The sequence below is a fragment of the Ammospiza caudacuta genome, chromosome 18, assembly GCF_027887145.1.
Source record: "Ammospiza caudacuta isolate bAmmCau1 chromosome 18, bAmmCau1.pri, whole genome shotgun sequence".
NCBI classification, from domain to species: Eukaryota; Metazoa; Chordata; class Aves; order Passeriformes; family Passerellidae; genus Ammospiza; species Ammospiza caudacuta.
This window is the reverse complement of record NC_080610.1, coordinates 12,444,886-12,472,885: the sequence shown is the minus strand read 5'-3', so window position 1 is coordinate 12,472,885 and position 28,000 is coordinate 12,444,886. Positions and strand designations below refer to the sequence as shown.

The 28,000-nt window shown below is 54.8% G+C and overlaps 1 protein-coding gene across 1 annotated transcript; it reads left to right on the top strand.

Annotated features, from left to right (window-relative positions):
• The first annotated feature begins 2,779 nt into the window (after positions 1-2,779).
• Positions 2,780-28,000, top strand: CUX2 (cut like homeobox 2). Its single transcript, XM_058816820.1, has 19 exons — positions 2,780-2,878; positions 12,423-12,501; positions 17,393-17,533; positions 17,648-17,762; positions 18,620-18,696; positions 18,779-18,845; positions 19,525-19,573; positions 20,274-20,378; positions 20,880-21,071; positions 21,210-21,268; positions 21,366-21,613; positions 21,797-22,432; positions 23,317-23,418; positions 24,042-24,817; positions 25,276-25,435; positions 25,869-26,138; positions 26,371-26,559; positions 26,672-26,945; positions 27,346-28,000. The coding sequence occupies exons 1-19, from the start codon at positions 2,780-2,782 to the stop codon at positions 27,998-28,000; spliced, it is 4,293 nt and encodes a 1,430-aa protein (XP_058672803.1).

Genomic DNA, 28,000 nt, shown 5'->3' with positions numbered 1-28,000 from the left:
GTGGCCGTGGCCCTGGCTCTGACCTGGTGGCCAGAGGAGCACAAGGTCTCCTCTTGAACGTGACCTCATCTTGCGCAGCCACGCGCGGCTCCGGGGCTTGATGGAAAAATGCAGCGCGGCGGCGGCGGAGGAGTTATGGGCTGCTGGCAGCTGGTGTTTTCTTTCTTTGGGAAATCTAATATATTGATTAGCTTTCTTCAGAACAGCATCAATAAAGCATATAATGGCATGGCTGGTGCCTGCGGCGTCTCCTCCCCTGGTCTGAGCCCCCCTGGAGCCGGGAAGGACCTTGGCTGCTCCGTGCCAGGCTCCGCGTCCCGGCGGCTGCTCCTCCCTTTCCTGGCATCCACGGGCCCTGCTCTGCCTGGAGGACAGGCTTGGCTGGACACCCTGATCCTCTGCAGGGAGCTTATCCTGGGCAGCCTTCCTCCACCTCCTCCTCCTCCTCCCATCCTGTGTTGTCTCTGCCTCCGGCAGCTTTGGCTCAATCAGCTCCGGCACGGAGGCACTTGGCCAAACCCTGGCAAATATCTCCAGGGTCTGGATACACCATGGGGGACAGTAGGGATGTGCCTGTCCTGGTCATCCCCAGGCATTGAATGTCACCAGTGGAGCCACCATCACCCAAGGAGGGTTGTGTGACTGGTGCTTTTGGGGAATGATGGGTGTCAGGGGAGCTCATTGCATCCAGGAGCACACGGATGCTCTGCCTGTGCCATCGTGTTCCTATTCCCATCTGTATCCTGGCCCATAGATGGCAGCTCCAGCCCTGTGGTCACGGCTGGGGAAGATGGAAGGACCCCTTAAAGTGCCTGAGAGAGTTTAGAGGTTGGTTTATTGTTGTTTATGTGGTTGTTTTTCTTTTAGCTGATTGATTGCAATAATGAATGGGGCCCAGAAATCCGCTGGAGCGGCGGCTCGAGGCCACCGCTGGATTTAAAGTCCTGGTTGGCTTCAAACCCTCTCCACTATTTTAGCTTTCGTCGGTAAAATACACAGAAAACCAGCAGGATCTTATTTAGGGCCCTCCCAAGCCCAGATCCACCCTGGGATGCCAGTGCTGGAAAGGAGCTGGTGCTTGCCAAGAGCTGCTTTATGAACCGTTGGTTTATTTATTGTTCCGTGGTTCGCTGGAGAGCGAATCCATCTGGAGCCACGGCCCGTTCCACCACACAGTTCCTGGGCATCATGAGCCAGGTAAAGGCAGCACCTTCATCCAGGATTGATCCCACTCATGGATGCTTTTATTTTATTTTCAAGTCTGATCCACTTCTGAGGGGATGGAGGAACATCCCAGTGCCCCAGTGCCCCGGGGTGGAGGTGTCCAGGCTGCATCCCACCAGCCAGGAGCCTGGAAGGGTTTTCTCTGCTTCCCAAGCATCTTGCAATGAGCTCATTTCAAAGAGAGATTTTCAGAGCAAATTGACAGCTGATGACTATGGGAAGATGTTTTCCAAAGAAGAAACAATTTACGATAATTAGAAATTTATAAAATGTCTTTAAACATGGTGGTAATGGGGATAAGAAAACACTTGCTGCAGTGTAATCAGTTATTAGCAGCTGATCATTTATCTCGATGGATAGTTGCTGCTGGTACAGGAGACACGTGATAAAAGGACTCTTGATTAACTAATTTGAATATCTTTTGAGAACAAATTCTGAGTTCTCTTTTTTCTCCATTGTAACAGATCCGTACATCTGCGAGATAAACACGGAATGAATATGGAAATGAATATTATTGTGGGAGTGGAGCCCTCGAACGCCCGTCCCAGCCCTGGCCCTGGGAAGCTGCCCGGGGTGGATCTAATAGGGAAGGGGCCTTAAAGAAGCTGGCTGGGGGGAGCTGTGGGATGCAGGAGAAGCCTGGGGGGTATTTGCCAGGATGTGGGGTCTGGAGGGGCAGGAGCAGGCTGGGCTCTTTGGCCTCTCAAAGGAGCAGGATGGCAAAACTCTGGAGCTGCCTGTGAGCACCAACAGAACACCAGAGCCTGTGATAGCATCCCTTGATAGATGGGTTTTTTAAACACACAGCCTGTTCCTGCCTCCCCGGGAATGGGAATCTGATGCAGGTCTCAAATCTCTGCCCTCTGCGAGATCCCATTACAGCTCCTCTGATAACGCTCTGTAAACCCTGATTCCATTTTAGATGCTGAAACCTCACTCTCAGCATCTGTGCCCTGGACCACTGGTGGCCCTGGGATGGCCCTGGGGTGACCAGTGGCACCAGTGGGGACCAATCCCTGCTCCCTTGGCTGCTGTGCCATTTGCTGTGTGCCCATGGATGCCAGGGTTCAAGATGTGGCGGGAGCAGTTGGGAACGCACAACAGCATGTATTCCTCTTTCCTGGCACAGCAGGCAAAGGGAGGAGGTGGCTGCTGGTGGGGGTTCAGGGGGATCTGCTCCAGTCCCTCTTGGTTTCCCTGGCAGCTCCCAGCCCTCCGTGCCCTCGCTGCGTTCCGGAGCGGCTCCTGCTGCCTGCGAGTTATTCATCGTCCTCAGCCACTAATGGACTCCATTCAACTGCCTCTCCCTCGTCCCCCCCCAGTGTGATTCATGTAGTGGCTGGAAGCAGATTCCTTTTGGCAGTGAGAGTCCCAGATATTTTATATTTACGCATCATTTTCTTCCCGGGATCTCAATTTTTCCCTTCTCTCCCCCTTTCTCCTTTCAGCTCCATCCATGCTCAGATGGGGTCGTGGCTCTGGCTCCATCACCCACCATCCCCTCTGCACATGCTGCTGAGGGTGGGGGGTGCTGGATTCATCCCCTCCTGCAGGAATGGGAAAGGGATGCTCAGAGGTGTTGGCACTGCTCCTTCTCAGCTGTATTTACTGCAGCGAGGAGCAAAGTCCACGTAGCTGTGGATGCAGTTTACAGGTAATTAAACTCAGCTTGGTGGGGATTTAAACATTAATATTGATGCTAAAGTTTTTAATAAAATATAGGGAAAGAGAGAAAGAGGTATTGATTCCTATAGGCTTTTTATTTTTTTCTCTCCTCTGGCTTCATTGTCACACAGAATGTGCTGATGTGTTGGTGAGCATGAAATTAGGGTGTCCTGTGCTGGCACGGGATCTGCAGATGGGGATTGCAGAAGGACAAATTGGGAAAGACTTAGGAAAATGCATTTGGGATTCATCTATATGTTCCTGCCCCAGCCTTCATGGGCATCTTCTGTGGTAGGCACAGCTTTGGGGACAAATCCATTTCTTGGGAATGGCGCTGAGCCTCCAAGGTTTCTGTGTCTGCTTCTTCATCCTGTGTGTTGCTCTCTGCTGGCTCAGGACACAACCCCTTTGACCACCCTGCTGTGTGTCTGGGCTCATTCCAGCACCATTCCCATTCCCACTGTATCCTTGGGGGGTCCCTGAGATGCCCCAGTCCTGTGGTGCCACCGTGGCCATCCAGCCCCTCTGCAGCCGTTCCTGTGCTGCACCAGAGGCTGTTAAAAACCTGCTGACGGCCGTTTTTCACTCCCTGCTTCTCTGTATACACACAGGACCCGGCTTTATCTGCTTTCTCGCCAATATTTTTTTATATAACAGTGAAATATTTATATTGTCCAATAAAAGGCAGTAACTTGCAATCTCGCGCAAATTCATCGGAGACCGGGAGCTTCGTTGTCTGAATTTTCCACCCGGCAGTGACCCCTGGTAATTGGCTCCATACATCTTTGGCATCAGGGATTTACATAGAGGGAAGGGGGTGATGGATGGCCAGAGGGGGCTGCTGGCCCCCTGTGCCCCATGTCCTGCCCCACATCCCATCATGGCACTGCCAGGTGGGTTTTGGTGATGCCAGAGAGGAAAGAGCCAAATCCCTTGTGATTCAGGCAGCTTAAATCCCCATGATGCTGGGGTGCAGGGCTGGTTTCATGGGAGTTTTGAGGTTTTGCTGGGACATGAAAATGGAGCAAACTGCAAGTTCTTCAGGCCAGGACCAGCTGCTGGTAAAGAGGGAGGCGGCTCCTTCCGCCACAAACCAAATTTGCCCCAAAAATGCCCGTTTTGGGAGCAGGATGGGATTGAATCACCAGCAGCCAGAGCCTGGGGCTCTGACCTCAGCCAGCAGCACCTCAGCCCCCAATTTATCAAAAAGCAATTAATAGCCACCCCCCCCCGCCCAGATTTTTATGGTGCCTGTCTCTTCCCCCCTGACTGCAGGGCAGTAATTAGAGTCCATCTAATGAGGTTTCCATAGCGGGAATACGTCCTCTTGCCATATCTCCCCACCAGACAAAGCTTTTGCCACAGTTTATGGTGCCAACCTAAATTTTTTCCGGCTGTTTTCACCCTGGTACAAGCTGGACAAGGACCAGGACATCCCCTGGGCTGTGGAATTTACCAGGCAGCACCCAAGAGATCTCTTCCCACCGCATCCACCCCGTGATTTTTTTTAATTCGATTTTATTTTTTTTCCCCTACATTCCACCAAAATTAAAAAGCCATCTATATCTTAAAAACCTTATTTATGAACACTTAAGCGTAAGTAAGTCATCTTTGGACGGCTTCCCTCCCTGCTGATGGATGGAATCTGGCACCGAGGTGGACCGGGAGGGAAATCTGGCAATACAATATGCTGTGCTTGACTATTTTGACACTCGGAGTGCGATGTTTTTTTTACAGTTACTGATGAGCTTATGGCACTGCTCCTTTTGGAGAAGCGAGGAGGAGGCTGGGGCTGAGAATATTGATTAGCAAGCTCCTGATTATCTCAACAGCCCTCTCGGCTTGCCTTTTCTTTTTGCGGGGAATACAGAATTCCTTCAATTATTCATGTGAACCCCCTTGTCGATACCGCCAGCGCGACACCGAGCAGAACTGGTCCAGGGGAATTGTATTCCTTAAATTCAGACTCCAGCCCTCCTAAACCCCCTTTATTTTATTTTCCCCCTATTTTTCTTGTTGTTTTTGTCCACCTTTTGTTTTAGTTTTGTTCCAGAAGGAGCTTCATGGTGCTGGCAGGGTGGTGGGGGAAAAGCACAGAGTCTCATAAACATTTAATTGAACTCAGTTGGGAATTTAGGAAAAAATGCACCTGAGGTTCAGGAGATCTGCTGTTAGGGAATTAACTCGGCAGGACAGCGGATTTTCCTCCCCAGCAATGAGATTTTTGGGAGCTGTAGATGTGAGTGACTAACAAAAGGGAAGTTAACTGGCCACAAAGGCAAATTTTAGCCCTTAACCTTGAGGTTTGGGGATTTCTGGCTCTTGCCACCTCTGGTGGCTCTGTTGGGTGGGCAGAGCTGTAGGAAAGGGGCTCCTTGAGGGGGGTGCAGCATCCTGCTGGACGCAGTATCCACCTGGAAGCATCCCAGCAGCGCGGGAGGGAATTTTGGGTTTCGAGGCGTTTATAAAAAGCAAACGTTGAGCGCCTGGCGCGGAGCTGCTGGCACCCAGCTCGCAGCCCAGATGGGGGGAGATGGGTTGTTTGTTAGAAAAAAAATGAATTAAAAAAAGATGAGAAAGGGTGGGGAGGAAAAAAAAAAAAGAGCAACTCTAAAATAGCTTTTCTTGGAGGCTGTGTGGGGAGGGGTGTTTCTACCAGCCTGGCTGGGTGGGAGGGAAAACTGGCAGCGTTGTGGGGAATGCTCAGAGGAGAGCTGGGCAACAGGATCAGGACCTGCCCTTGCCACCCACGCTCCTGGGCATGATCCCAGGCCTTTCCCAGCCTGCTGGCTCTTGGGGGGTTGAAATGGGGAGAGCTCTGGGAAGGACAGAGTGGACAGAGCTTCCAGGCAGGGCAAGGAGCCACCAGTGCTGGGAGGTGCCAGAAGGGGCCAAGGTGTGTCTGGGACGTGCCAGGGTGTGGCCAGGAGATTCCAGGTGTGGTTTGGAGATGCCAGGTGTGTTTTGGAGATGCCAGGTGTGGTTTGGAGATGGCCAGGTGTGTTTTGGAGATGCCAGGTGTGGTTTGGAGATGGCCAGGTGTGGTTTGGAGATGCCATGACGTTTTCAGGAGTTGCCAAAGCACGACCAGGAAGCGCAGTGAGATGCCATGCCTGGGAAGTGCCTCGATGTAACTGGGAAATGCTGTGGAGGGGCTGTGGCACATCCAGGATCCCAGGATGAGCTTGCAGTGGGGGATCTGAGGAGGAACCAAGCCACTGGCGTGGGACAACATGGTCCCAGCCCACCATGCTGCCAGGGGAGGCTTCTCCATCCCGCCCCAGGTGCTCCACATCCACGTGAGCCTTGGCTTTGGTCCTTGATGCATGGCACTTCAGGACACCCTCTTTTCTCCCTGGCAATTCAGTGTTTTCTTCAGGGGCTGCCTCCCCTGCTCCTCTTATGTGCTTGGATGGAAACCCCTGGAGAGCTGCTGGTGTTCCGAGCTCGCCAGCAGTGGCACATTAGGATCTGTCATCTGCTGAGCATTACCTGGTTTTAAATCTGTCTCTTCGGAGCTACGGAGCTGCATAGGAAAATATTAAAGTAAACAATAAGTGGATTTACACAAATGTGGCTGATTTCCATATTTTTCATCACTTCATTTTATTACTGGGTTTACTGATATGCTCATTTATTTATAGAGCAATCCAGTATTGATTCATTCCGATGCACTGTGCATAAACACATAAAAAGAGAGTGATAACAATAGGAATACATTTTCAGTCTCTTAAATACTGCATTTTTTCCAATAGTCTTCATTAGATCCGCTCCGGGGACGTGAGCAATGTCCTTCGGGAAGCCCAGCCGGCCCCTCCGCCCAAGTGGCTCTGGATTTATGGGGGTGTCAGGGAGCACAGGATGCAATTCCCAGCCCAGCAGCAGCTGCAAACCCAGCCCTGCCACCTTCCTTCCTCCCACCAGGGAGTTTTTCCACAGGAGGTTTTGGGGGGGTTTTAGCCCAAAAAATGTATTCTGCTGCCTTGAGGTTGGGTTTCTGGGCTGCTTTGGTGCCAGGCGGTGCAGGGTGGATACAAGTGAGGTGCTGCTGCTCCTGGAGCCAGGGTTAAGGGGGATCAGGACTCTGTTTTTCCCCTTTTCCCCCTTTCTCCCCTCTTTTCCCTTCCCTCTTTTCCCTTCCCTTTTTCCGCTTCCTTTTCCCCTATCATTTTCCCCCTTCCCTTTAATCCTTCTCTATTTTCCTTTTCTTCTCAAATATTTTTCCTTTTTCCTCCTTTTCATCTTTTTCTTATTTTCTCTCTTTTCTCTCTTAATGCTTTTTCCTCTTTTCCATTTCTTCCTTTTTCTTTTCTCCCTCTTTTCCCCTCTTTGTTCCATGTTTCCTCACTTTTCCCGCTTTTACCTTTTTCTCCCTTTCCTCCTCTTTTTTCTTCTTTTTTCCATTTCCCCCTCTTTTTTTCCTTTTTTTTTGCCTTTTTTCCTATTTTTCAAATTTATCCCATATATTTCCCCCTCAAACCCCACTTTTCCTCTCTCCCCATGAATATTAAGCAGGGACAGCCAAGTGCATCACCCCATAAAATAAGTGTGGCAAACATTCCCTCTCTGCTTCTTCCTCTAAATGGCAAGGAAAAAAGGGGAAAAAATAATTTTTAAATATTAACCTGGAGGGGTGTGGATGGGCTTGTTAGGCCCTTTCTCTCTCCTATTCCTGAATACATCTCCTAAATATTTAGGCCCTTACACAATTTTTTTTTTCCTCGAGGAAGGAGTAGCAGGACCAGAAGAAGAAGTTGTAACCACAGAGGATAAACCCAGCTTTTATTTTTTCCCCCCTCTTCAACTAAAGGGCAGCTCCTTTCTCTCCCCAAAAGCAGTTTAATGGCAACAGCTTGAGAGGGACAAAGTTTGAATATCCTTGTGCCGGAGAAAAGAGCAGAGCGAAAGCCCTGCTAATTACAAAAGTTGCTTTATGAAAGATAATTCAAAGCAATAATTTAGCAAACATAATCAAGTAGCGCAGATGGGGATTTTGATGAATAGTTTGCAACATGCAATTAGCAGCTCTTGCAGTTACATATCATTAACCCTCAGAGCACAAAAATTATTTTCTCATTATTAGATGAAAAGGTAAAATTAAGCTGACTAGACAGTAAAGGAACAAACTACAATTAATTACCTTCATTTATTACAGTCATTATTTTAAACTTATTTTTTTTTTACTCTGATAGATAGATGAAAACATCTAAATTAAAAGTTTTGTTCTGCTAAGTGGGAGGTGAAACTTTGCAATCCTTGGGGTGCGGGGCCAGCCTGGCTGCATCCCAAATCTGGGGATCAGTGGGAACCCCCTCATCACCCCCTTAATCCATGCCAAGGATGCAGAGCCTGAGCATCCCTGCCTGTATCCCACACCAACCTGGCCCACTGCTGTCAGCCTCACAATTTTCCCTATTTTTGCAAGAAAATATTTTTTCACAAGCGTAAATTTCCAGGAAAATATTTTTCATGAAAAGTAATTATGGGGGCATTGCAAGAAATCCTTGCTGGGAATTAACCTGCCCAGGTGGCACCTTTTCCTGGTGGTGGTCAGAAATCAGCCTGTTCCTCGTTGGGTTGGGTGCTGAAAACTTTGATTTTTGAGATTTGTGGTGGTGGCAGATGGTTCAGAGCTGCCAACTGTCAGCAAATGCACTAAAAAGTAAATTCAGGGAAAAAGAATGGAGGAGAAAAAAAAAAAAAAAAAAAAAAGAAGGAAAGAACCAGCTCGAACAGTCAGTGAAAAAACATACATTAGGTTATGGTGGGGAGGGTGGATAAGCTGGAAATATTTTCCCTGTTGCTGGTGTGGGTGCTCAACCCAAAAAATCCTGTGGTGCACAGGAAGGAAAGAGCTTGGGCAGCTTCTCCCAGAGGCAGCAGGGTCAGGATGATGTGGGAAAAAAGAGAGGAAAAATAACCTAATGAACTGAGTATTCTCCGTCTCTGCTCCTGAGAACTTTGCCAAAACATCACTGAACTTGTCAGGCAATATTACAACAAAATTAAGAACCAGCAGCAATTTTCTCTCATTCGGGATCCCGCGCTTTAGAAAGTAAATTATTAATGCATTTTTTTTCCTCCGTTAAGCAGTTATTTGCAGCAGTCTTGGTGTATTTCTCATTAGAAATAACATCATCTAAAGAACTTTTATTGATTCTTCTTTCCCCCCCCCCTTTTCTTTTTTTAATCTCCGAATCATGGACGTGAACAACATATTTCTGTGATGTTCCCTTTAACTAGAATTCTCAGGCTTTATTTTTATATTATTGATCTTTTTGACATGAATTGCTTTTTGGCCTTGTGAAAATCTTGGGAGCTGCTCCTGCCTTTGGGGGAATGGTGGGAGTGGGGGGATGCTGTGGGATCTGGGTGGGTGTGATGGGTTTGGGTGGGTGTGCAGTGGGTTTGTGGGGGGTGTGATGGGTCTGTGAGTGTTTGATGGGTCTGTGGATGTGTGTGAGGGGTTGGTGTGTGTCTGTGATGGGTCTGTGGGGGCGTGGGATGAATCTGTGGGTGCACAAGGGCTCTGCGCACACTTGTGGTGGATTTAAGGGGTTGTTTGGACACTCAGGCACCAAAAGACCCCAACGTGTGTCTGGCTCCTCGTGGTGGTCCAGCCCCATCACCCAGAGCTCTCCCAGGACTTTGCCTCCTTCCCAACCTCCCCCTCCTTGCCACCCTCTCTCTCTCCCCAACTTCTTTACACATCAGCAAAAAAAAAAAAAACACCCAAGAAAAAAACAGCGAAGCCTTGAATTAATTTCTTTTTCATCACTTTTCTTCAACATTTGGGGTCTCTGCTGCCGCTTTCTCCCCCGACAGCTGTTCCTCCACGCTGAAAAAGAGCTCATTTGTGGTTTACTGCCACCAGTATTTAGATGGAAATAACCCACTACTTATCCTGCACTTGATCTGGTGGATGCAAGAATAAACTCTCCGCAGATCCCGCGCCTCTGGAGCGGGGATGCTCAGACGCTCCGAGCGCCGGGGGAGTTTTACCATTTTTGTCACTCAATTATAATAATATTTCTGCTTCCAAATGTTTAAAAAGTTGGCTTCGGAAGGTATAATCATGGCACAGAGGCCAGCCTGACAATAGTAATTAATTAGGCTATTACGCATTCTGCAGTGATAATTGCTTTGCTGGAAAGTCACCAGCCATGAAAAGGACCCGGCGCGGAAATGTAATTTATCAGACGGCGGCGATCCCGTGCCGAGCCTCACCTTGAGCCCACGGGTGCTGTGCAGGGGGAAAAATGGGAATTAAGAGTACCTGGGTGTTTCATGCACAGGCAGAGCTTGCTCAGAGTGGGCACTGGGTTTGTGTCACTCATGGGCATCGTGGTGATGGGGAGAACGGGAGCGATGCCATCCTGAACTGAAACCAGCTCCCCCACTTTTAGCCATTTCCTCCTCTTTTCAGCATGTTTTCAGGTGTTGCTTTTTTGGATGTGGATGCAGGGTTTGGTTCTGCCTCAAGAAAGTGAGAATTTAGGTGTTTTATTATAATACCTTGATTTTAGGGCTGATGTGAGCTTTTTCCAGGTGTTTATTCAGCTCTGTGTGAGGAATTACAGCAGTTTCGGTGTTGGGTGAGCCATCCCTGTGTGGGACTCAGAGCTGCTCCAGCAAGAATCTCCCCCTGGCATTTGAGTAAATTATCCCCCATCTGGAAAAGATCACTGAAAATGTTAAATATCTTTTTTTCTGCTGACATTTCCTACAAGTTTAGTGGGACTGTGGAAGAGCGGAGTGGGTGTCTGGCTCAGCACGTGCCAGTTGCTCGCACTGGTGGTGCCCTGGCACTGACATGGGCTGGAATGTGCTGGGGCCCAGCACAGGGGATGCTGCAGGCCCCTTCCCATCCCTCAATGGGGGTGCTCAGACCTCCACAGGGATTGCTGAGGAGAGGGAAGGGTTCCCCTTGGAAAATGCTTTGTCTCTGAGATGTGACTTGAGGGAGGAGATGCAGTGCAAACAGCTTGGTTTGGAGTTGGTTTGGTTTGGCATTGATTGGGGGTGCACAGTGACAGACACGGGGTGATGGAGAGGGAATGGAGAACATTTGGGCTGGATTTTTGCCTTGCATCCTTTGGTTGATACCAGCTCAGGGGAGATGCAGCTCTTCAGAGCAGCTGGGAGAGATCCAGGCATCCTCATGGCCCCATATCTGCTCCTGCTCCACCTCCTGTGCATTCCAAAGGGTTTGGGAATGGGGAGGTCACACAGGGCGGGTGCCACATCCCTACAAATGCCCCACCAGGGCTCACCCCACTGGCAGATTCATCAGGCATGGATCTGTCCTGCCCCAGCACACAGGCAGTGCTGGCTCCTGGCTGCCTCCTCCCTCCTTTCCCCTCTTCACTATTATTGTTTTAAAGCACCCTGAAGCCAAGCATTTTTGCAGAACGCCAAAGAAAAGCCCCCAAATTCCTCCTCTGCTGGAGCCGCGGTGCTGAGAAAGTGGGTTTGTGTATGAGCTGCTATAAAAAGCCTGGCTTATACAATTTTAACAATAGAAAAATGATCTTTGTGCTCCAGTGCCTGCGAGCTCCGGAGGAGAAGGCGGCTTGCTCAGGTGGCTGCTGGATTACAAATGAGCCGTTTGCTTTGGGTTGCAATGACAAGCCATGGCAATCTGGGCTGCAGGGGTGAGCCAGGAGCTCTGCTGGCACACAGGAGGGGGAAATGCTCCAGTGTGGGAGATGCCATCAGACTGAGGCCCAAAGTTCAGGCTTTGTTTCATAATTAACCCATCGGTGGCATAAGAGCAATTTAATTGATTATTTCCCTGTCATAACAGTGTGTCTGCTGGGTGGGCACCTCTTCCTCCATCGCTGGCTGGTGTGAGTGCCCAATTTGGCTCTTTCCAGCTGGGAATGGGTCACTTCCATCCCTGATGCTTGTGCCCTCGTGTCCCTCTGCTGCCCCATCCCGTCCACTCCAGGTGGGGCTGGATGTGAGGGGTAACCACGATGACCTGGTGGGCAGCAGCCCCTGCCCTGAGGTGTCATTGTGCCTTGAAAAATTAAAGGGAGTAAATGATTCATGCTCATAAATGTTGGATGGGAACACACAGCAGATTAACGTTGTTGGGTTATTGGGATGTGGCTGGCGTGAGGGTCACCAGCACCCTGGTACCCCAACAGCCAAGGGGGACAGGGACAGGAGGAGATGTCCCATTCCCAATGTGAGCATCCCCTCCACCCCCAGCACCAGCCTGGCAGGGCTCCGGGCGAGGCCGCGCGCCGGATCCGGCCCGGCGGGCACAACAGCGGGCGCGCTTCTTTATTCCTTATTTAAGCGCCGACATTAAATTATAATTTTCATTTACTCAGAGCACATCAATGATTTAGGGCGACGTGACATGGCAGCAGCACGAGGAGTTTGGCCACAGGCAGCGACGGCTGCGTGGGGCACGGAGCCGCGCCGGGGGGACCCGTGTGTGGCTGCGGTGGTGCTGATCCCACCAGCTCGGCCGGTTCCTCCCTCCAAGCCCATCCCTGACGCCTTTATCCCTCTCCCCGCAGGTGATTGCACTTAGTAAGAGCAGCAAGGAGGCTGAGACGGCTTTCCTGAGCGTTTACGCGCAATTGCTCGGAGCTCCAGGTAAGCAGCGCGGTGGCGACCTGGCTGCCTAACGAGTCGCGTGCCGGTGCCCCGAGGAGCCAGCGAGGACCGTGGCACCATCCCTGGCACCATCCCTGGCGCGGCTGGCACCGTCCCCGGCGCTGCTGGCACCGTCCCTGGCACGGCTGGCGTCGCCCACCGCGGCCGGCGCATGGTGCTCTGGAGATCCCAGCCGAAGAGAGGAGAGGAAGCAGCTTTTGCCATCGCTGTGTTTCAGCCCCTGAGCCAAATGCATCTTGACATTAGGAAAGGAATACATTTGCTCAGCCCGTGTAGTAACACTGCGGCTATTCCCACTTGTCTGTTTGACGGTAAGTTGAGCGAAACGGCCGAGCTCCGGCTCGCAGCACGAGCCACGGGGACATCCTTCCTCTGTCACCCTGTCCTGGGTGGGGGAAACTGAGGCACGGGGCAGCCCTGCGGTTTGTGTTGGCAGAGCTGGTCCTAGAGATGGGTGAGGAGCTGGGAGCCCCCTCCTGCTGCTCCCCAGTTTGGGGGATTTGGTGTGCGCCAGGCACAGAGCGTCCCCGGGCACGTCGGGGGCTGAGAGCTGCAAACGGCTGGAAACGCGCGGAAAAGCTCCTGCAGGGCCACTAATTCATTTTCCAGACATTTAGGAATAACAAAATGTTTTAATGATTTCTTAGGGGAATTAGGGAGACATATTTTTGTCCTCATTAAATTTTCTCCTGTGCTACGAGAACCAAATGTCAGCTCGGCTTGCAGAACCCAGTTATCTTCCCTCCCCACCTCCCCGCACTCACCCACCGGCTCCTCCCGCCTGCACATGGATGCACACACACATGCACGCCCCAAAACTCCTTCCCTGTGCTCTCTGCACTCCTCCTTCTCCTCTCCCTGCTCTCCACAGCATCTCTGGCTCCTCTCCTGCACCCCAAATCCTCCCTCCCGCGGTTCATCCCCGTCTGTTCCATGTCCACATGTCTCTCGACAGGCAAACTCTTTGTGGAATACTTTCCAAGCGCCACATAAGTCCTGATTCGACATTTTTTGCTTTGAATGGCTGCTGTCAACACAAATCTCTGGCAGAGACTGTAACGGAGCCTGATTGCTCAGCAAGTATTTTGATAAGTGAGCTGGCTGTGTGTCTGTAATTACGGGAGAAAACCGTAAATCTTTTGGATATTGTTCACACAGATGTGGCGTGAAGGGAAGGGGGGGAAGCAGTAAAATGTGTTAAAAGCATAATTAATGTCATTGTTGTTGGGGATGATTTGATTTAAGGCTGACTTTGACTCGTGGAGGGATTCGTAGGGCGCTGCTGGATGTGTTGGAGCAGGTTGGGATGGGGTGGCAGAGGAGAGGTGACAGCACTATGGAGGTGCTGTGGGTGTCCCATGGGTGCACCAAGGGTGACCTGTGCTCCTCCTGGGGCCAGGCAGCAGCAGCAGCATGGAAGGTGGGCTGGGTAGAATGGCCCTGGCACCGGGATTAGCTGGTGATCCCCGGGGATACAGGTGCTCGTCTGCTCAGGAGAAGGTGAGGAGCACTCAGAACTGCCCCTGTCCCTGTTAGTGAGCCACCAAAGGAGTGCCATGGAGAAGGGTCTGGAGGAGGAGTCATTTGAGGAGCAGCTGGGGGCACTTGGTTTGTTCAATGCGGAAAAGAGGAAACTGAGGAGAGCCTTCATCCCAACCCACAGCATCCTCAGGAGGGGCAGTGCAGGGACAGCTCCAATCTCAGTGAGCAGGGGCAGCACCCAGGGAATGGCTGGAGCTGTGTCAGGGAGTTTTTGGTTGGATATCAGGGAAAAGTTCTCCCCCAGAGAGAATGTTCCCCAGGGAATGGGCACAGCCCTGAGGCTGCCAGAGCTCTGGGAACACTTGGACAACACTCTGAGGAACGCACAGGGTGGGAATGTTGGGGTGTCTGTGCAGGGCCAGGGCTTGGACTCCTGGATCCTTGTGGTCCCTTCCAGCTCAGGATATTTTGTGATTCTGTGATCCTGCTGCAGCGCTGCTGGTGCCACTAAAGGGTGGCCAATGACGCCAGCTAGTGGTGGCACTTATATTTGTATTTATTTATTTATTTATTTAATATATATAAAAACTGCATATATAATGGGTGAGGGTATGGAGGGATAGATCAGCGTGCCAGGGCAGGGACACACTTGTTTCCCAGGGGAGCTGCCTGCACCATGGCCCCAGAGTGATGCCCTCAGATCCTGTTTAGGCACACGTGTCCCTCGTGTCACCCATCTGTGCTGCTGGCCAGTGTCAGGTCTAACCTGTCCCAGTGGAAGATGTGATCCATGGAGGAAGGGATTACACCCCAATATCTCACAGGTGGTGGCAGAGCCAGCCCCACAGCTGAGGATGGTGTTTCCCAGTGGGTGGGCAGTGTGGCATTAGCTCAGTGCAGTTATTCCAGTCCGGAATTTGGCATCTGCACTGCCCTGGCTGTTGTAAAGGTTTGTTCTTCCCTTCCCAAAGCTCTGTTCCCACCATTTCATCCCAGGCTGGCAGCTCCAAACAGGGAACAGCACACGGAGAGCTGCAGCTCATGGGAAGGAAAATGCTGACCCGAGGAAAATCCCTGGTGCTTTATCACTCAGACCCGTTTTCCCCATATTATTTCTCATCTTGGAGGCAGGAGGAGCTGCTGGTCTGTATCAAACAGGGCCTGTCCCAGTGTTTATCTCCATGGAGGCAGCTCACAGGCTGGCACGGAGCCTCCTGCCAGCACCCCCAGGGCTGGGGGGACAGGGGGGATCCCAGCAGCCCCCGGAGTGCAGGGTTTAATTATCCATATCCTTATCTCCACTCATGTCGTTATGGAGTTATTAATGGCTGTGGGAGCATCCAGGCTGGCTGGGGCTGTGCTGCATCACTGTCACCCCACACCCCTGGGTGGGGAACCAGCCTGGGGAATGCTGAGCTGAGTGAGACACACCAGGAGCTGAAGGATGCTGTGAGCATCCCCAGCAGGGTCCCAGCTGGAGCCACGTCCCTGTTTCAGTGACAAAGCTGACAGCACTCATGCCTCTGGATCCCTGTGGCCAGAATCCTGGCACAAACCTCTTATTCCATCCATTCATTTGTGATGTCCAGCAGAAAGAAGGGATAACATTCCCTGTGGAGGATGCTCTGGTCTGGCAGGCACTAATCCTGGGGGGATGCTGTGGGGTGTGATGCTGTGGGATGGCAGCAATGGGACAGACAGACACACAAATCCCATTTGGAGGAGCACAGCCTTGGCATTTCTTGTTTGCAAGGAGCATCCACATGGGCATGGACCAAATCTTGCATCTCCTGGGCGGGTTCACCCCCAAAATCATCTGGTGCTGTGTTTGACCCCCAAATCCCATGTTTGACCTCCTTCATCCCTCTTCCATCTCAGCCAGGGGCTTGCCAAGCAGCAGAGCTGCTCTGTGTCCCGTTCTGAGTGGAGGCAGCCAGTTGTTGGAATTTTTTTCCACCACCCACTGTTATTATCTTTTACCCTTGGATGCCTGCCACGTGCTGTACAGTAGCATGCCCAACTCCACCCCACTTCCCTGTTTGCCTAACTTTTTGACCCTGGAGAATTCAAATCTATTTTCTCTCCTCTTCTTTTCCATTAAAAAAAAAAAAAAAAAAAAAAAAAATCCCCCAAACCTACATTAACCTGGCTCAATAGGAGGCATTTTCTTGAACTTATTAAAAAACCCAGACTTGTAAATTAATTTGTTCATGTTGTACAATGGCAGTGCAGATGGACTCATTAGCATGCACACAACAAATAATTATAGATGAATTTTTAGCTGGCCTGCTTAATGGGCTTGCTGGGTTAATTATGTCAATGTATAATTACATCAGCCCTGGGAGACATAATGGCACACCCCGCTGAGCAGACACCAGCTAATGATGGTGTAATGCTGACAGAGGGAAGATGGACGGCTCCGGATGCACCTGCTTACCTCGGCACAAACCTCCATTGTCTGTGCCCAAAGCAGCCCTGCAGGAGCCACCGTGCCCGGGGAGGTGATGTCCCCATGTCCCCAGCCCGTCCCTCCGTGTCGCGGGGCTGGCGGGGAAAGGCAGGGATGTTCCTGTGGCTCCTGGGATGGCAGGATGTCCCCATGGCTGCTGGAAAAGAGGGACTTGGTGTGTCCCCACGGCTCCTGGAAAGGCGGGACCTGGCGTGTCCCCATGGCTCCTAGAAGGGCAGGACTCAGGGGGTGTTCCCATGGCACCTGGAATGACAGGATGCCCACATGGCTGCAGGAAAAGTAGGACTTGGCATGTCCCCATGGCTCCTAGAAAGGCAGGACTAGGGTGGTGTCCCCATGGCACCTGGAATGGCAGGATGTCCCCATGGCTGCTAGAAAAGCAGGACTTGGCATGTCCCTATGGCACCTGGAATGGAAGGAGGTGGCATGTCCTCATGGCTCCTAGAAAGGCAGAATTCAGAATATCCCCATGGCTCCTAGAAAAGAAGGACTTGGGGTGTGTCCCCATGGCACCTGGAATGGCAGGATGTCCCCATGGCTGCTAGAAAAGCAGGACTTGGCATGTCCCTATGGCACCTGGAATGGAAGGAGGTGGCATGTCCCCACAGCTCCTAGAAAGGAAGAACTCGGGGCATGTCCCCATGGCTCCTGGATGACAGAATTCAGGATATCCCCACGGTTAAGGACCTGGTGCATCCCCATGGCTCCTGGAATGGCAGAACTCAGGATATCCCCACAGCTCCTAGAAAGGCAGGACCTGGCGTGTCCCCCCATGGCTTTTGGCAAGGCAGGACCTGGTGTGTTGTCCCCATAGCTTTGGGTAACGCAGGATCTGGGGTGTCCCCACGGCACGGGGAGGTGGGAGAGGGCCTGTGCAGGACCATCCCTGCCTCTCACCGCCCATCCCACACCCCACAGACCCCGCTCCTGTGCTGGAGGCTGCCCGGAGCCTGGAGGATCGGCTGCAGCAGCTGCAGCGCCTCGAGCCGGAGCCGCCGCCGCCCCTCAAGGATCTCAGCCGGCCCTGGAAGAAGCACCCGGAGCTCGGCAGCACCAAAGGTACCGGGACAGGGGCAGCCCCTGGGAGCATCCCTGGCATGCGGGGCCAGGATTGCCCCCTGGCCACCGCTGTGTCCCCTCCGCAGCCGTGTGTGTGTGCCTGTGTCCCCGCAGAGCGCAGGGACGCGAGGTCGCCGGCAGCTGAGCCCCCGCTGCCCGGCCCCGACGGCAAAGCCAAAGCGCCCGGCACAGAGACCCCGCTGCAGAGACATGAGGCAGACAAGCAAAAGTATGTGAGAGACCAAATGGGGTGGGTTTGGGGCGCTGTAAGGACGCGTGGCTCTGTCCTCGCTCCTGCACGGGGATGTCCATCCATCCATCCATCCATCCATCCATCCATCCATCCATCCATCCATCCATCCATCCATCCATCTTCTCCTTCCCTTTGCTGTCCAGTTTGAAGCAGTCACACCATGCTCAGAAACTCGATACCAGACTCTCCCAGTGTCTGTCTGTCTGTCCATCCCCATTCCGGGTGGTTTTGGGGAAGCAGCAGGCACAGGCACAGCGGGGACAGGTCCCTCCTGTTGTCCCCTTCCATGGAATCCCTGGCTCGTGGCTTTGCTTGGACTGGTGGGCTCAATCCAGGTCGCTGTGTGAACCTCATTAGATGACCTTTTAATTCGGATACTCTGGTGCCTTCATTGTTATTCCTTAACACGCTGCACCAGGGAAACAAATGAAGAATCTTTAAAGCCTAAATTGCAGATCTCTGCGAGTAAGTTCCTGGCAAGTGCAGGCTATAAATAATGCAGAATAACTTTGCCCTGATTGCTTCCCCCTCCTCCAGTTAATTACAGGTGGGGGTGGGCTGCCATGCCCCCCTCAGAGGGGTTTCAGCCTCAGGGATCAGGGACCATTTTCAACCCAATGTGAATTTTTTTTACACTTGGGGCAATAAACATTAAACATGTTTTACTGAGGGGTAACACAGCTTGGACACATCCTGGTATCCACTGGTGGGAGTTTCCTGGCTTCAGTGAGTGATGGGGTAGAGGAGGGGACTCTGAGGGGTCTCTGTGTGGTTCTGGGGGGCTGTGGGGTCGGCGGTGCCCCCTGTCCATCCCTGGTGCCCGTCTCTCGCAGGGGCCTGCAGGAAGCTCAGGTCACCTTGGCCGCTCGGCTGGGGGAGGCAGAGGAGAAGATCAAAGTGCTCCACGCAGGTAGTGGGGCCGGGACAGGGGCTGCTGACCGTGCAGGGCCTGGCCCCCACCCCACAGCTCACCCTCCTCTTCCTCTTGCCAGCGCTGAAGGCCACGCAGACGGAGCTGCTGGAGCTGCGCTGTAAATACGACGAGGAAGCGGCGTCCAAGTAAGTGCCCAGCAGGGCTGGGTTGTGCTCAGAGCTGAGCTGAGACACCTTTGGCAGCACTGGGACATCTCTGTGGTGCTGCTTGAGGAGCTGAGACGCTTCAAGCCCCTGCAGGAACATCCTCAGTTGTGGTGTCACCGAAATTGTGAGAGAAACACAAACTCTCCAACAACATCTTTTAAGTGTTGGAGAGCCAAGGTGTTGCTTTATTCTGGCCGGGATGTGCAACAGAAATTGTTTCATCCACTCATGCCCGGGTTATGCAGTGAAAATCATTAAACCACACCTGGTTTTGTACCAGACCTTTATTTATTAGTACATAAAAGCCCCACAGAAATTCACATTCATTGATCTCAAATGACACAACCCTTAGTATTCCATCTCCTATTGGTTATTAATTTCTTCACCTTCGATCTTAATTGGGTCCTCATCCTTGGGCTCTCTTATCGATCTTTTCCCAGACCAGGTGTCTCCGACCCACCAGGGAGGAAATGTTTGTTGATGTTCTCTTATCTCCTGTTATCTCCCGGCTACTCCCAGTTCTTCCCCGGGAGTCTTTTGAGGAGAAACTTCAGTTCTCCTCCCCCTGGGCAAAGGCAAAATCCCTCAGCCTCCTGCCCATGTTCTGGGCTGTGTCTGTGCCCCCACACCCTCTGACACCTCTTGTTTTCTGTCTCAGGGCAGATGAAGTGGCCATGATCATGACCAACCTTGAGAAAGCCAACCAGGTGAGCCAGGAGCTGACTTGGCAGGGGCTGGTGGGGTTGGCCCTGCAGAACTCGAGGTGCTGCATGCACCCCAAGCATCTGTGTGGCCTGAGTGTCTGTCCCCAAAACTGATAAGGGGTTGACAGGCACAACGATTGGGAATTCCTACAAAGGAGGGCTCAGTTTCCTCCCCTTGGTGGGACCCCCTGCCCCATGTATGGGGTCAAGGGTGTGTTTGGGATTCTGCCAGGCTCCATTTGGCTGCTGGAGCTGGCACTTGTCACCTCCAGCCTCCCATGGGTGTTTTAGGGCACAACCCACACTGTTCCTGTGGTAGATTCCGTTGAAATCTCTCTTGGTCTCTCCACTCCTCTTAATTAGTGGGTTTTTTAATTCTGAAAATGTAGGTACAAATAAATGCATGTGGATAATACAAGAGGTCTAAAGAACAATTTGTGTAAATAAAACCATCCTTTTGGGTGGAAAAAAGATATCCTGGAGATGGTCTGCAGCCAGTGCTGAAGGATGGGGATCAGGAACTGTGCTAGGACATGGGGACCTTAAATACATGGGGGGAACTTAAATATCTGGGCTGGGCTGAGGATGCTGGAGGTGGGAGTGGGATGCTCAGGAGAGGCAGAGATTGGGGCAGATCCTGGGCCCTGTGTGGGGTGGGCTGAGCTGCAGTGCCTGGTGTGATTCCTGCTCTGTTCCCTTGCAGCGGGCGGAGGCGGCGCAGAGGGAAGTGGAGAGTTTGAGGGAGCAGCTGGCGGCCGTCAACAGCTCCCTGCGCCTGGCCTGCTGCTCCCCGACGGGCACCACGGGGGTGAGGGCATCCCTGGGACCAGGAGCACCCCTCAGGAACAGCCCTTGGGGCCAGGAGCACCCCTCAGGGCCAGGGACAGCCCTGTGGCCTGCAGCATCCTTTGGGGCCGGCAGCATCTGTCACAGCCAGGAACGTCCCACTGCACTTGGGAGCACCTCACTGATGCAGGGAGCACCTTTTTGTGTTTGGGAGCAAGCCCAAAATGCCTGAGGGGAGGAAACCCAAAATGCCTGAGGAGTGTTTCCACCCTGAGGCAGTAGAACTGGCTGTGCCTGTCAGCCTCTCACAGAGAAGGGGACACGCACCCCCACAGCACTGAAATGCACCTGGGAGACCTTTAAGGGGCAGAAGGAATGTCTGTCCCTCCCCAGGGCTCTGTCACCAATGTCCCAAATGCACTAAGCTGAGCCCTGCTTCCTGCAGGGACATGTCCAATGGGGAGGGTGGCCCTTGTCCCCACCTTGGGTGGCCGGGAGCTGACAGTGTCCCCTCTCCCAGCAGGACAAAGTGAACTATTCCATGTGCTCAGGGTCGAGGTTGGAGGCAGCTCTGGCTGCCAAGGACCGGGAGATCCTGCGGCTCCTGAAGGATGTGCAGCACCTCCAGAGCTCTCTGCAGGAGCTGGAGGAGTCCTCTGCCACCCAGATCGCCGAGCTGGAGGGACAGCTGGCCGCCAAGAACGAGGCCATCGAGGTGCGCCCGTGGGGGCTTGGGGCGTGCCAGGGGTGGGGGACACAGGTCCTGCCATGCCAGGGGTGGGGGACATGGGTCCAGCCATGCCGTGTGGCCACCAGGAGCTGGCTGCAAGGAGTCCCCTCCTCTGCTCCACAGAAGCTGGAGGAGAAGCTGCAGGCACAGGCTGACTACGAGGAGATCAAAACCGAGCTGAGGTATGGCTTGACCGGCGCCCATGGCTGCCTCCTCACTGGTGTCCCAGCACCACAGCTGTGACACAGCCACCATGTCACCTCCTTGTCTCCCTGCCAGCATCCTGAAGGCGATGAAGGTGGCCTCTGCTGGCTGCAGCCTGCCCCAGGCAAGTGGCGTGGCGCGTCCCGAGGCGCTGGCCGGGCTGAGCCAGCCCTGCCGACGGTGCCTCCGCCGCCTGTCCCCATCTCGCCCTGGCTCCTTGCAGAGCATCTCCAAGGCAGAGGAGGCCCTGCTGCTGGGGAAGGAGGCTTTCTACCCCTCCCAGAAGTACCTGCTGGAGAAGCCCAGCCTGCTGGCCAGCACTGGTAGGGATGTTAGATTCTGTGCCATCCTGCTGGGAATATCCGTGGGAATGTGTGTGGCCCGGCTGTGGTGGGGTGGGATGTTGCCTGGGGAAACTGAGGCAGGAGCTGTTTGGCTGCAGGGCTGTGCCTGAGCCGTGGTCAGGGGGACTCTAGTGTGTCTCCCTCTCTCTCCTTCATCTCTAGAGGAGGATCACTCCGAAGACGAGTCAGGGAAGGATCCACTGGGCATGGAGCAGCCGTACCCATCTCCTCACCACGCCCCAGCTGACGACCCCGCGTCCCCCACTCCCCTCCCGCCGCTGCCTGGCCCCGGCGTGGCCCCTGATGGTCCCCGGACTTTCTCGCTGTCCCCCTTCCCAGGGGCTGAGCGGCTCTCAGGGGACCCCAAGGCCCCCCACCTCCCTGTGCCCGGCTACAAGAGCGAGAGCAGCAGCGGGGCGCCGCCCTTCCCCTCCTCCTTCTTTGGGGCCAAAAGCAGCACCGTGCACCCCGTCCCCGTGCCGGCCACCAGTGCCACCAGCCCGCCCGGCGAGCCCTCCGAGGGCAGCGCCGGCAGCTCCGGCGAGGAGGAGCAGCTGGACACGGCCGAAATCGCCTTCCAGGTGAAGGAGCAGCTGCTGAAGCACAACATTGGGCAGAGGGTCTTCGGGCACTACGTGCTGGGGCTGTCCCAGGGCTCCGTCAGCGAGATCTTGGCGCGGCCCAAGCCCTGGCACAAGCTGACGGTGAAGGGCAAGGAGCCGTTCATCAAGATGAAGCAGTTCCTGTCCGACGAGCAGAACGTGCTGGCCCTGAGGACTATCCAGGTGCGCCAGAGAGGTGAGTGGTTGGGGTGGCCCTGGCCAACGGGTCCTGTCCCCCTCCCAGTGCACCCCAGTTCACCCTGGGGTGCCTCATGCTGTGGCAGGGATGCTCACCAGAGCCTGATGTGCTGGGATGCTGTTCCCCAGGATTTTCCCTGCTGGGATGGAGCTGGCTGCTGGGTGGGATGAACGCTGGCAAACGGCAGCAATTAACAGCAACCCATGGCTGTGGAACTGCATCCCCGGACGTGCTTTACTCATTTATTCTGACAAGTGCCATTTAATTATTCATTAGGCTGTTCTGTGCTGTATGAATCAATGTGCTGGGGAATATTTCATTAAAATAATGAAGTTTTAGTGCTGCGGAACCTCGGCGCGGCGTTGGCACTGTCGTGGAATGGTGACTCCCATCTCTGGGGACAGTGGCTGCTGGCCACATCTCAGCAGTGGCAGCGGGTCACTCAAGTCCCCATGGTGGCACCAGCAGTGGACAATGCAGACCCATGGCTCATGCCCCTGCTGGTTTAAGCCTGGAGGGCTCTGATTTATCCCCTGGATCTGATCCATCATTAACACTTCTCTTGCACAGCCAGGAGGGCACAGTGCCAGGGATGGGGACATGGTTTCTGTGCCCGTGTCTCTGCTCCTGGTGGGGAGAGGGTGCCCTTGGCTGGGATGAGCAAGGTGGTGGGAGATGCTGTGCCAGAGGCAGGAGCTGGCAGCCAGGGCTACCAGGGCTCCCTGTGCTCCGGTAGCGACTAATCGGGAGTGACATTTGTCTTCAAACCAGCATCCCTAAAAATAACTGAACATGAGGAGCAGTAAATACTTCCTGACATACAAGTGGAGCTTGTAAAACCAGCGCTGGTGACAAAGCTGTTATCCTGCCTCTTTGATCAGGTAGCATCACGCCACGGATCAGGACACCGGAGACCGGCTCCGACGACGCCATCAAAAGCATCCTGGAGCAGGCAAAAAAGGAGATTGAGTCGCAGAAGGGAGGTAGGTGCTGCCATAGGGGTGGCCAATCCCTGCTCTGCCCTGTGGCAGCAGCACCCATCCCAAAAATTGGCTTTTTGGGGGGTGTTTCACCCATTGACATCCATGTAGAATTTTAGGGCATGTTGGAAGAAAATGCCGTGTGGGATGGAAGAGTCCCTGTGCAGCAGAGTTCAGATCTGGGCTTTCAGAAACTTTGGATGCACTCTTTTTCCTCCCCCCTGCCCCAAACCAGATGATTAAATGAGTATTCAGGATCCATCTGGCACAAGGAACCATTAAAGCAGCTGCTCTCACAGTCAATTACAAGAAATGAAATACATTAAAACAGGTAGTCTGCTGAGAAAGCAGAATCCCGGAGAATTAAATTAGACCGCAACGGTGGAAAAAACAGGCAGGGAAAACAAACATGTTTGTCTATCGCATTGTTGGTAATGGGATTTATTTTGCAATCATCAAAAAAGAAGCTGGCTTTGAGTTGGGGCTGTTGACGCCATTGCTTTGTGAATGCTGCTGGTCCAAACCAGATTGGAATAAACCACTTTCCTCCCACACTTTGAGTTGTGGCCGCACAGTAAACGATGTCTGCTGCTCCTCTGGGCTGCCCTCATCCTTTTTCTCTACAGGGGAGCCCAAAACACCATCAGCATCACAGGCAGTGGCCAACGGGGCGAGCAGCAGCAGCTCGGAGGACGCCATCAAGAGCATCCTGGAGCAGGCGCGGCGGGAGATGCAGGCGCAGCAGCAGGCGCTGCTGGACATGGAGTCGGGGCCCGGCGGGCGCGGAGGGGACACGGTGCCCTCCGAGCGCTCCACGCTGGGCACCGTCAGCCAGAACATCACCCCCGCCCTGGTCAAGCAGGAGGAGGGCAGCGGGGCCAGCCCTGGGCCGCCGCAGACGCCCCTGGCCGTGCTCTCCCCCGCCGCCTTCGTCCAGAGCATCATCCGCAAGGTGAAGTCGGAGATCGGCGATGCCGGCTCCTACTTCGACCAGCACTGGGCGTCGGAGCGGAGCCTGCTCAGCCGGCCCTACACCTCCGTGTCGCCCTCGCTGTCCTCCTCCTCCTCCAGCTACTCCAGCATGGCCAACGGCCGGGGCTGGCCGCGGGGGGAGCCCGGTGAGGGCGGCACCAACGAGGACGAGCCGCAGCCGGCGGATGAGGAGCCCCAGCGGCTGTCGGAGATGAAGGCGGAGGGAGCTGGAGCGGAGCCGGCGGCCGGTGGGCGTCTGTCCTACTACCCCACGTACGTGCCACGGACCCTGAAGCCCACGGTGCCACCGCTGACGCCAGAGCAGTATGAGATGTACATGTACAGGGAGGTGGACACGCTGGAGCTGACCCGGCAGGTCAAGGAGAAGTTGGCCAAGAACGGCATCTGCCAGAGGATCTTCGGAGAGAAGGTACCAGCCTGGAGAAGGGGGGTCTGGTGTCCCCCTCTGCTCCATGAGCCAGAGCCTGGGGCTCATTGATGGCCTTCACCAGCTCCTTCCAGAGTCTTCCTTTTCCCTGGTCTGTTTCTCCTTGGAGGACTCTGAGTCCTCAGGTCTGACCCAAGCCCAGTCTCCCAGTGGCCACCGCTAACTGGTTGTGGCACTTCCCACCAAGAGCACACAGTCCCCTCAACCCAGCCCTTTGGGGACCAGCCTCCCACCCCACTGGGTATCCTGGGGGGCCCACCATCAGCACCCATGGCTGGGGACAGAGGGTCCAGACATGCTGTGGGGCAGCGGGTGGCAGCATGTGGCAGTGGGTGGCATCCTGCTCCCCCTCCCCTGACAGGGGAGTGGAGGGCAGGCGGCTTCCCAGCACTGGGGGAGTGCAGCCCACCTTCAGAGGGTGACACCTGCGTGGTGCCCAGGTGCTGGGACTGTCCCAGGGCAGTGTGAGTGACATGCTGTCGCGGCCCAAACCGTGGAGCAAGCTGACACAGAAGGGTCGGGAGCCCTTCATCCGCATGCAGCTCTGGCTGACAGACCAGCTGGGCCAGGGGATCAGCCAGCAGCCCACACCCTCCCAGGGTAAGTGACATCAGTGTCCCCATGTGTCATCAGTGTCCCCACCACTTCTGTGTCCATCCCCTGCATCCCAGGGAGTTTGTCCTGCTCCCACCCCAGCACGGGAAGAGCTGTCCCTGCCAACTCCAGTACCAGCACCCACATCCTGGGAAGTCCCTTCCATCCCCAACCTCCTTCATTTAAAACAAAAATAAAAGGAAAGCCACATCAAAAACCTTGGGCTTCGTGCCTGACGTAAAGCAATAACTGGATTTTTTGTGTTATATTGGTGGCATTTTCTCTCTTTAATTATTCCACCACCATCATCTCCCACTTTGGAGAAGCTTGGCTGGTATCCCTCTCCTCTAGAGGGCAAATCCACAAGCATCCCCCAAATGCCCTTCCTGCTCCTTGCCCCGTCCCCTCCCACTGACCCCTGTGCCCTGGTGTCACACAGCCAGCCCAGCGGAGCCCCAGCCGTCCCCCTCGCCGCCCCCCAGCCCCTCTGAGCACGAGAAGGGCTGCCAGGAGCCCCTCACCCTGGCCTTGGAGAGCAGCAAGGAGAACCAGCAGCCCGAGAGCCGCTCGACGCCTGCGCTGGGCGGGAAGATGTATCCCAACAGCCAGGGCCCCATGGGCATCCAGGAGATCGTCGCCATGTCCCCCGAGCTGGACACCTACTCCATCACCAAGAAGGTCAAGGAGGTCCTGACAGACAACAATTTAGGTGCGGGCCCTCTCTCTGCCCAGGTTTTTGGGAGCTGCTGGTGAGACTGCATGGATCCAGCACCTCAGTTCCTGTAGGTGCAACCCCCCCTTCCAGATGTTTCTCTGTGGGTGCTCATGGGAATTCCAGGAGGATGCTGGCTGGGAAATGGGGTGCACCTGCTCTGCAGGGGGATTGCAGTGCCCGTCCCGCCGCTCTACCCCGCTAACCACCTCTGCTTCTCCTCCGCCAGGCCAGCGGCTGTTTGGGGAGAGCATCCTGGGCCTGACGCAGGGCTCGGTGTCCGATCTCCTCTCCAGGCCCAAGCCGTGGCACAAGCTGAGCCTGAAGGGGAGGGAGCCCTTCGTGCGCATGCAGCTCTGGCTCAACGACCCCCACAACGTGGAGAAGCTGCGCGACATGAAGAAGCTGGAGAAGAAGGGTGAGGGACGGGGTGACACGGCCCTGCTGGGTTAGGTGACACATCCCACTGGTTGAGGGGGGGTTCCTGGGCTGCGGGGCGAGCGGTGCCAGCTGGGTGTCCTCTCCTGCAGCCTACCTGAAGCGCCGATACGGGCTGATGAGTGCTGGCTCGGACAGCGAGTCCCCCAGCGCGCGCTCCGAGTGCGCCAGCCCCAGCGCGCCGCCGCAGGACCTCAGCCTGCTCCAGATCAAGAAGCCGCGGGTGGTGCTGGCGCCGGAGGAGAAGGAAGCCCTAAAGAAAGCCTACCAGCTGGAGCCATATCCCTCCCAGCAGACCATCGAGCTGCTCTCCTTCCAGCTCAACCTCAAGACCAACACCGTCATCAACTGGTTCCACAACTACAGGTATGGGCACTCCCGGGCTTTGGGGGTACTGTGACACAGAGTGTCTCTGTTCCCCTTCCAGCCTTCCATGTCACTCTTCACTAGATGAGAGGTGCAGACCCACTGGAGGTCTCCAGGTTGGTGGGTGGTGTTGGCTACCTTGACCAAGTCATGTTGAGCATCTAAAGTGGTTTCCATGCTCACATCCACCTGCTCACCCCAGAGCGGGATCTCTGTGAAGGGGGAGAGCCTTACGGAGGCTGCTGGAGCACAGGATCCATCCCCACAGCAGCCCAGCCCTGGGGAGCAGCACAGGTTTCATCCTTAGGTGACATTGCAGTGGACAGTTCATCCACTGGCTGGAGATGTGGCATGGGGCAGTGGGTGGTTGTTGCCACCCCTCCGTGGTTGTGTCCCGCAGGTCACGGATGCGCCGAGAGATGCTGGTGGAGGGCGCACAGGACAATGACACGGACCCGGAGCAGAGCGGTGGGACGGCCATCCCCGGGCGCCGGGCCCCCCACAGCCCCGACTCGGACCCCGAGGACCACAAACCCGTGTTGGTGGGGGGCGAGCCCCCCTGTGCCGCTGCGCCCGTGAAGGTGAAGGAGGAGCAGGGCGATCCGGGCGGCTGGAGCCGCCGGCGGGACTCACGCAGCCCGGCCGGCGCGGCCGAAGGCACCGGACCTCCCCACGAGGAGCCGGGGGCAGCCCCCCACGCCGCCGCCCCCAGCCTCCTGCGGCGGGGAGGCCGCGCCGGTGCCACCGCTGGGGGACCCCAACCGCCGCCGCCGCCACACCCCGACAGCTCCCAGTCCTCGGCGAGCTCGTCCCGCTGCAGCTTGGTGGTGTCCCCAACGTCGCCCTCGGCAGCTTCCTCGCCCGGCCTCACCGGCTCAGCCTCTCCAGGACCGTCCTCTGCCGGGCCGGTGTCGCCGGCGCTGCCACCGGCTGCCGGCCCCCGGCTCAGCACCAGCGTGCAGCGGCGCCACGAGAAGATGGCCAACCTCAACAACATCATCCACCGCCTGGAGCGGGCTGCCAACCGCGAGGAGGCCCTCGAGTGGGAGTTCTGA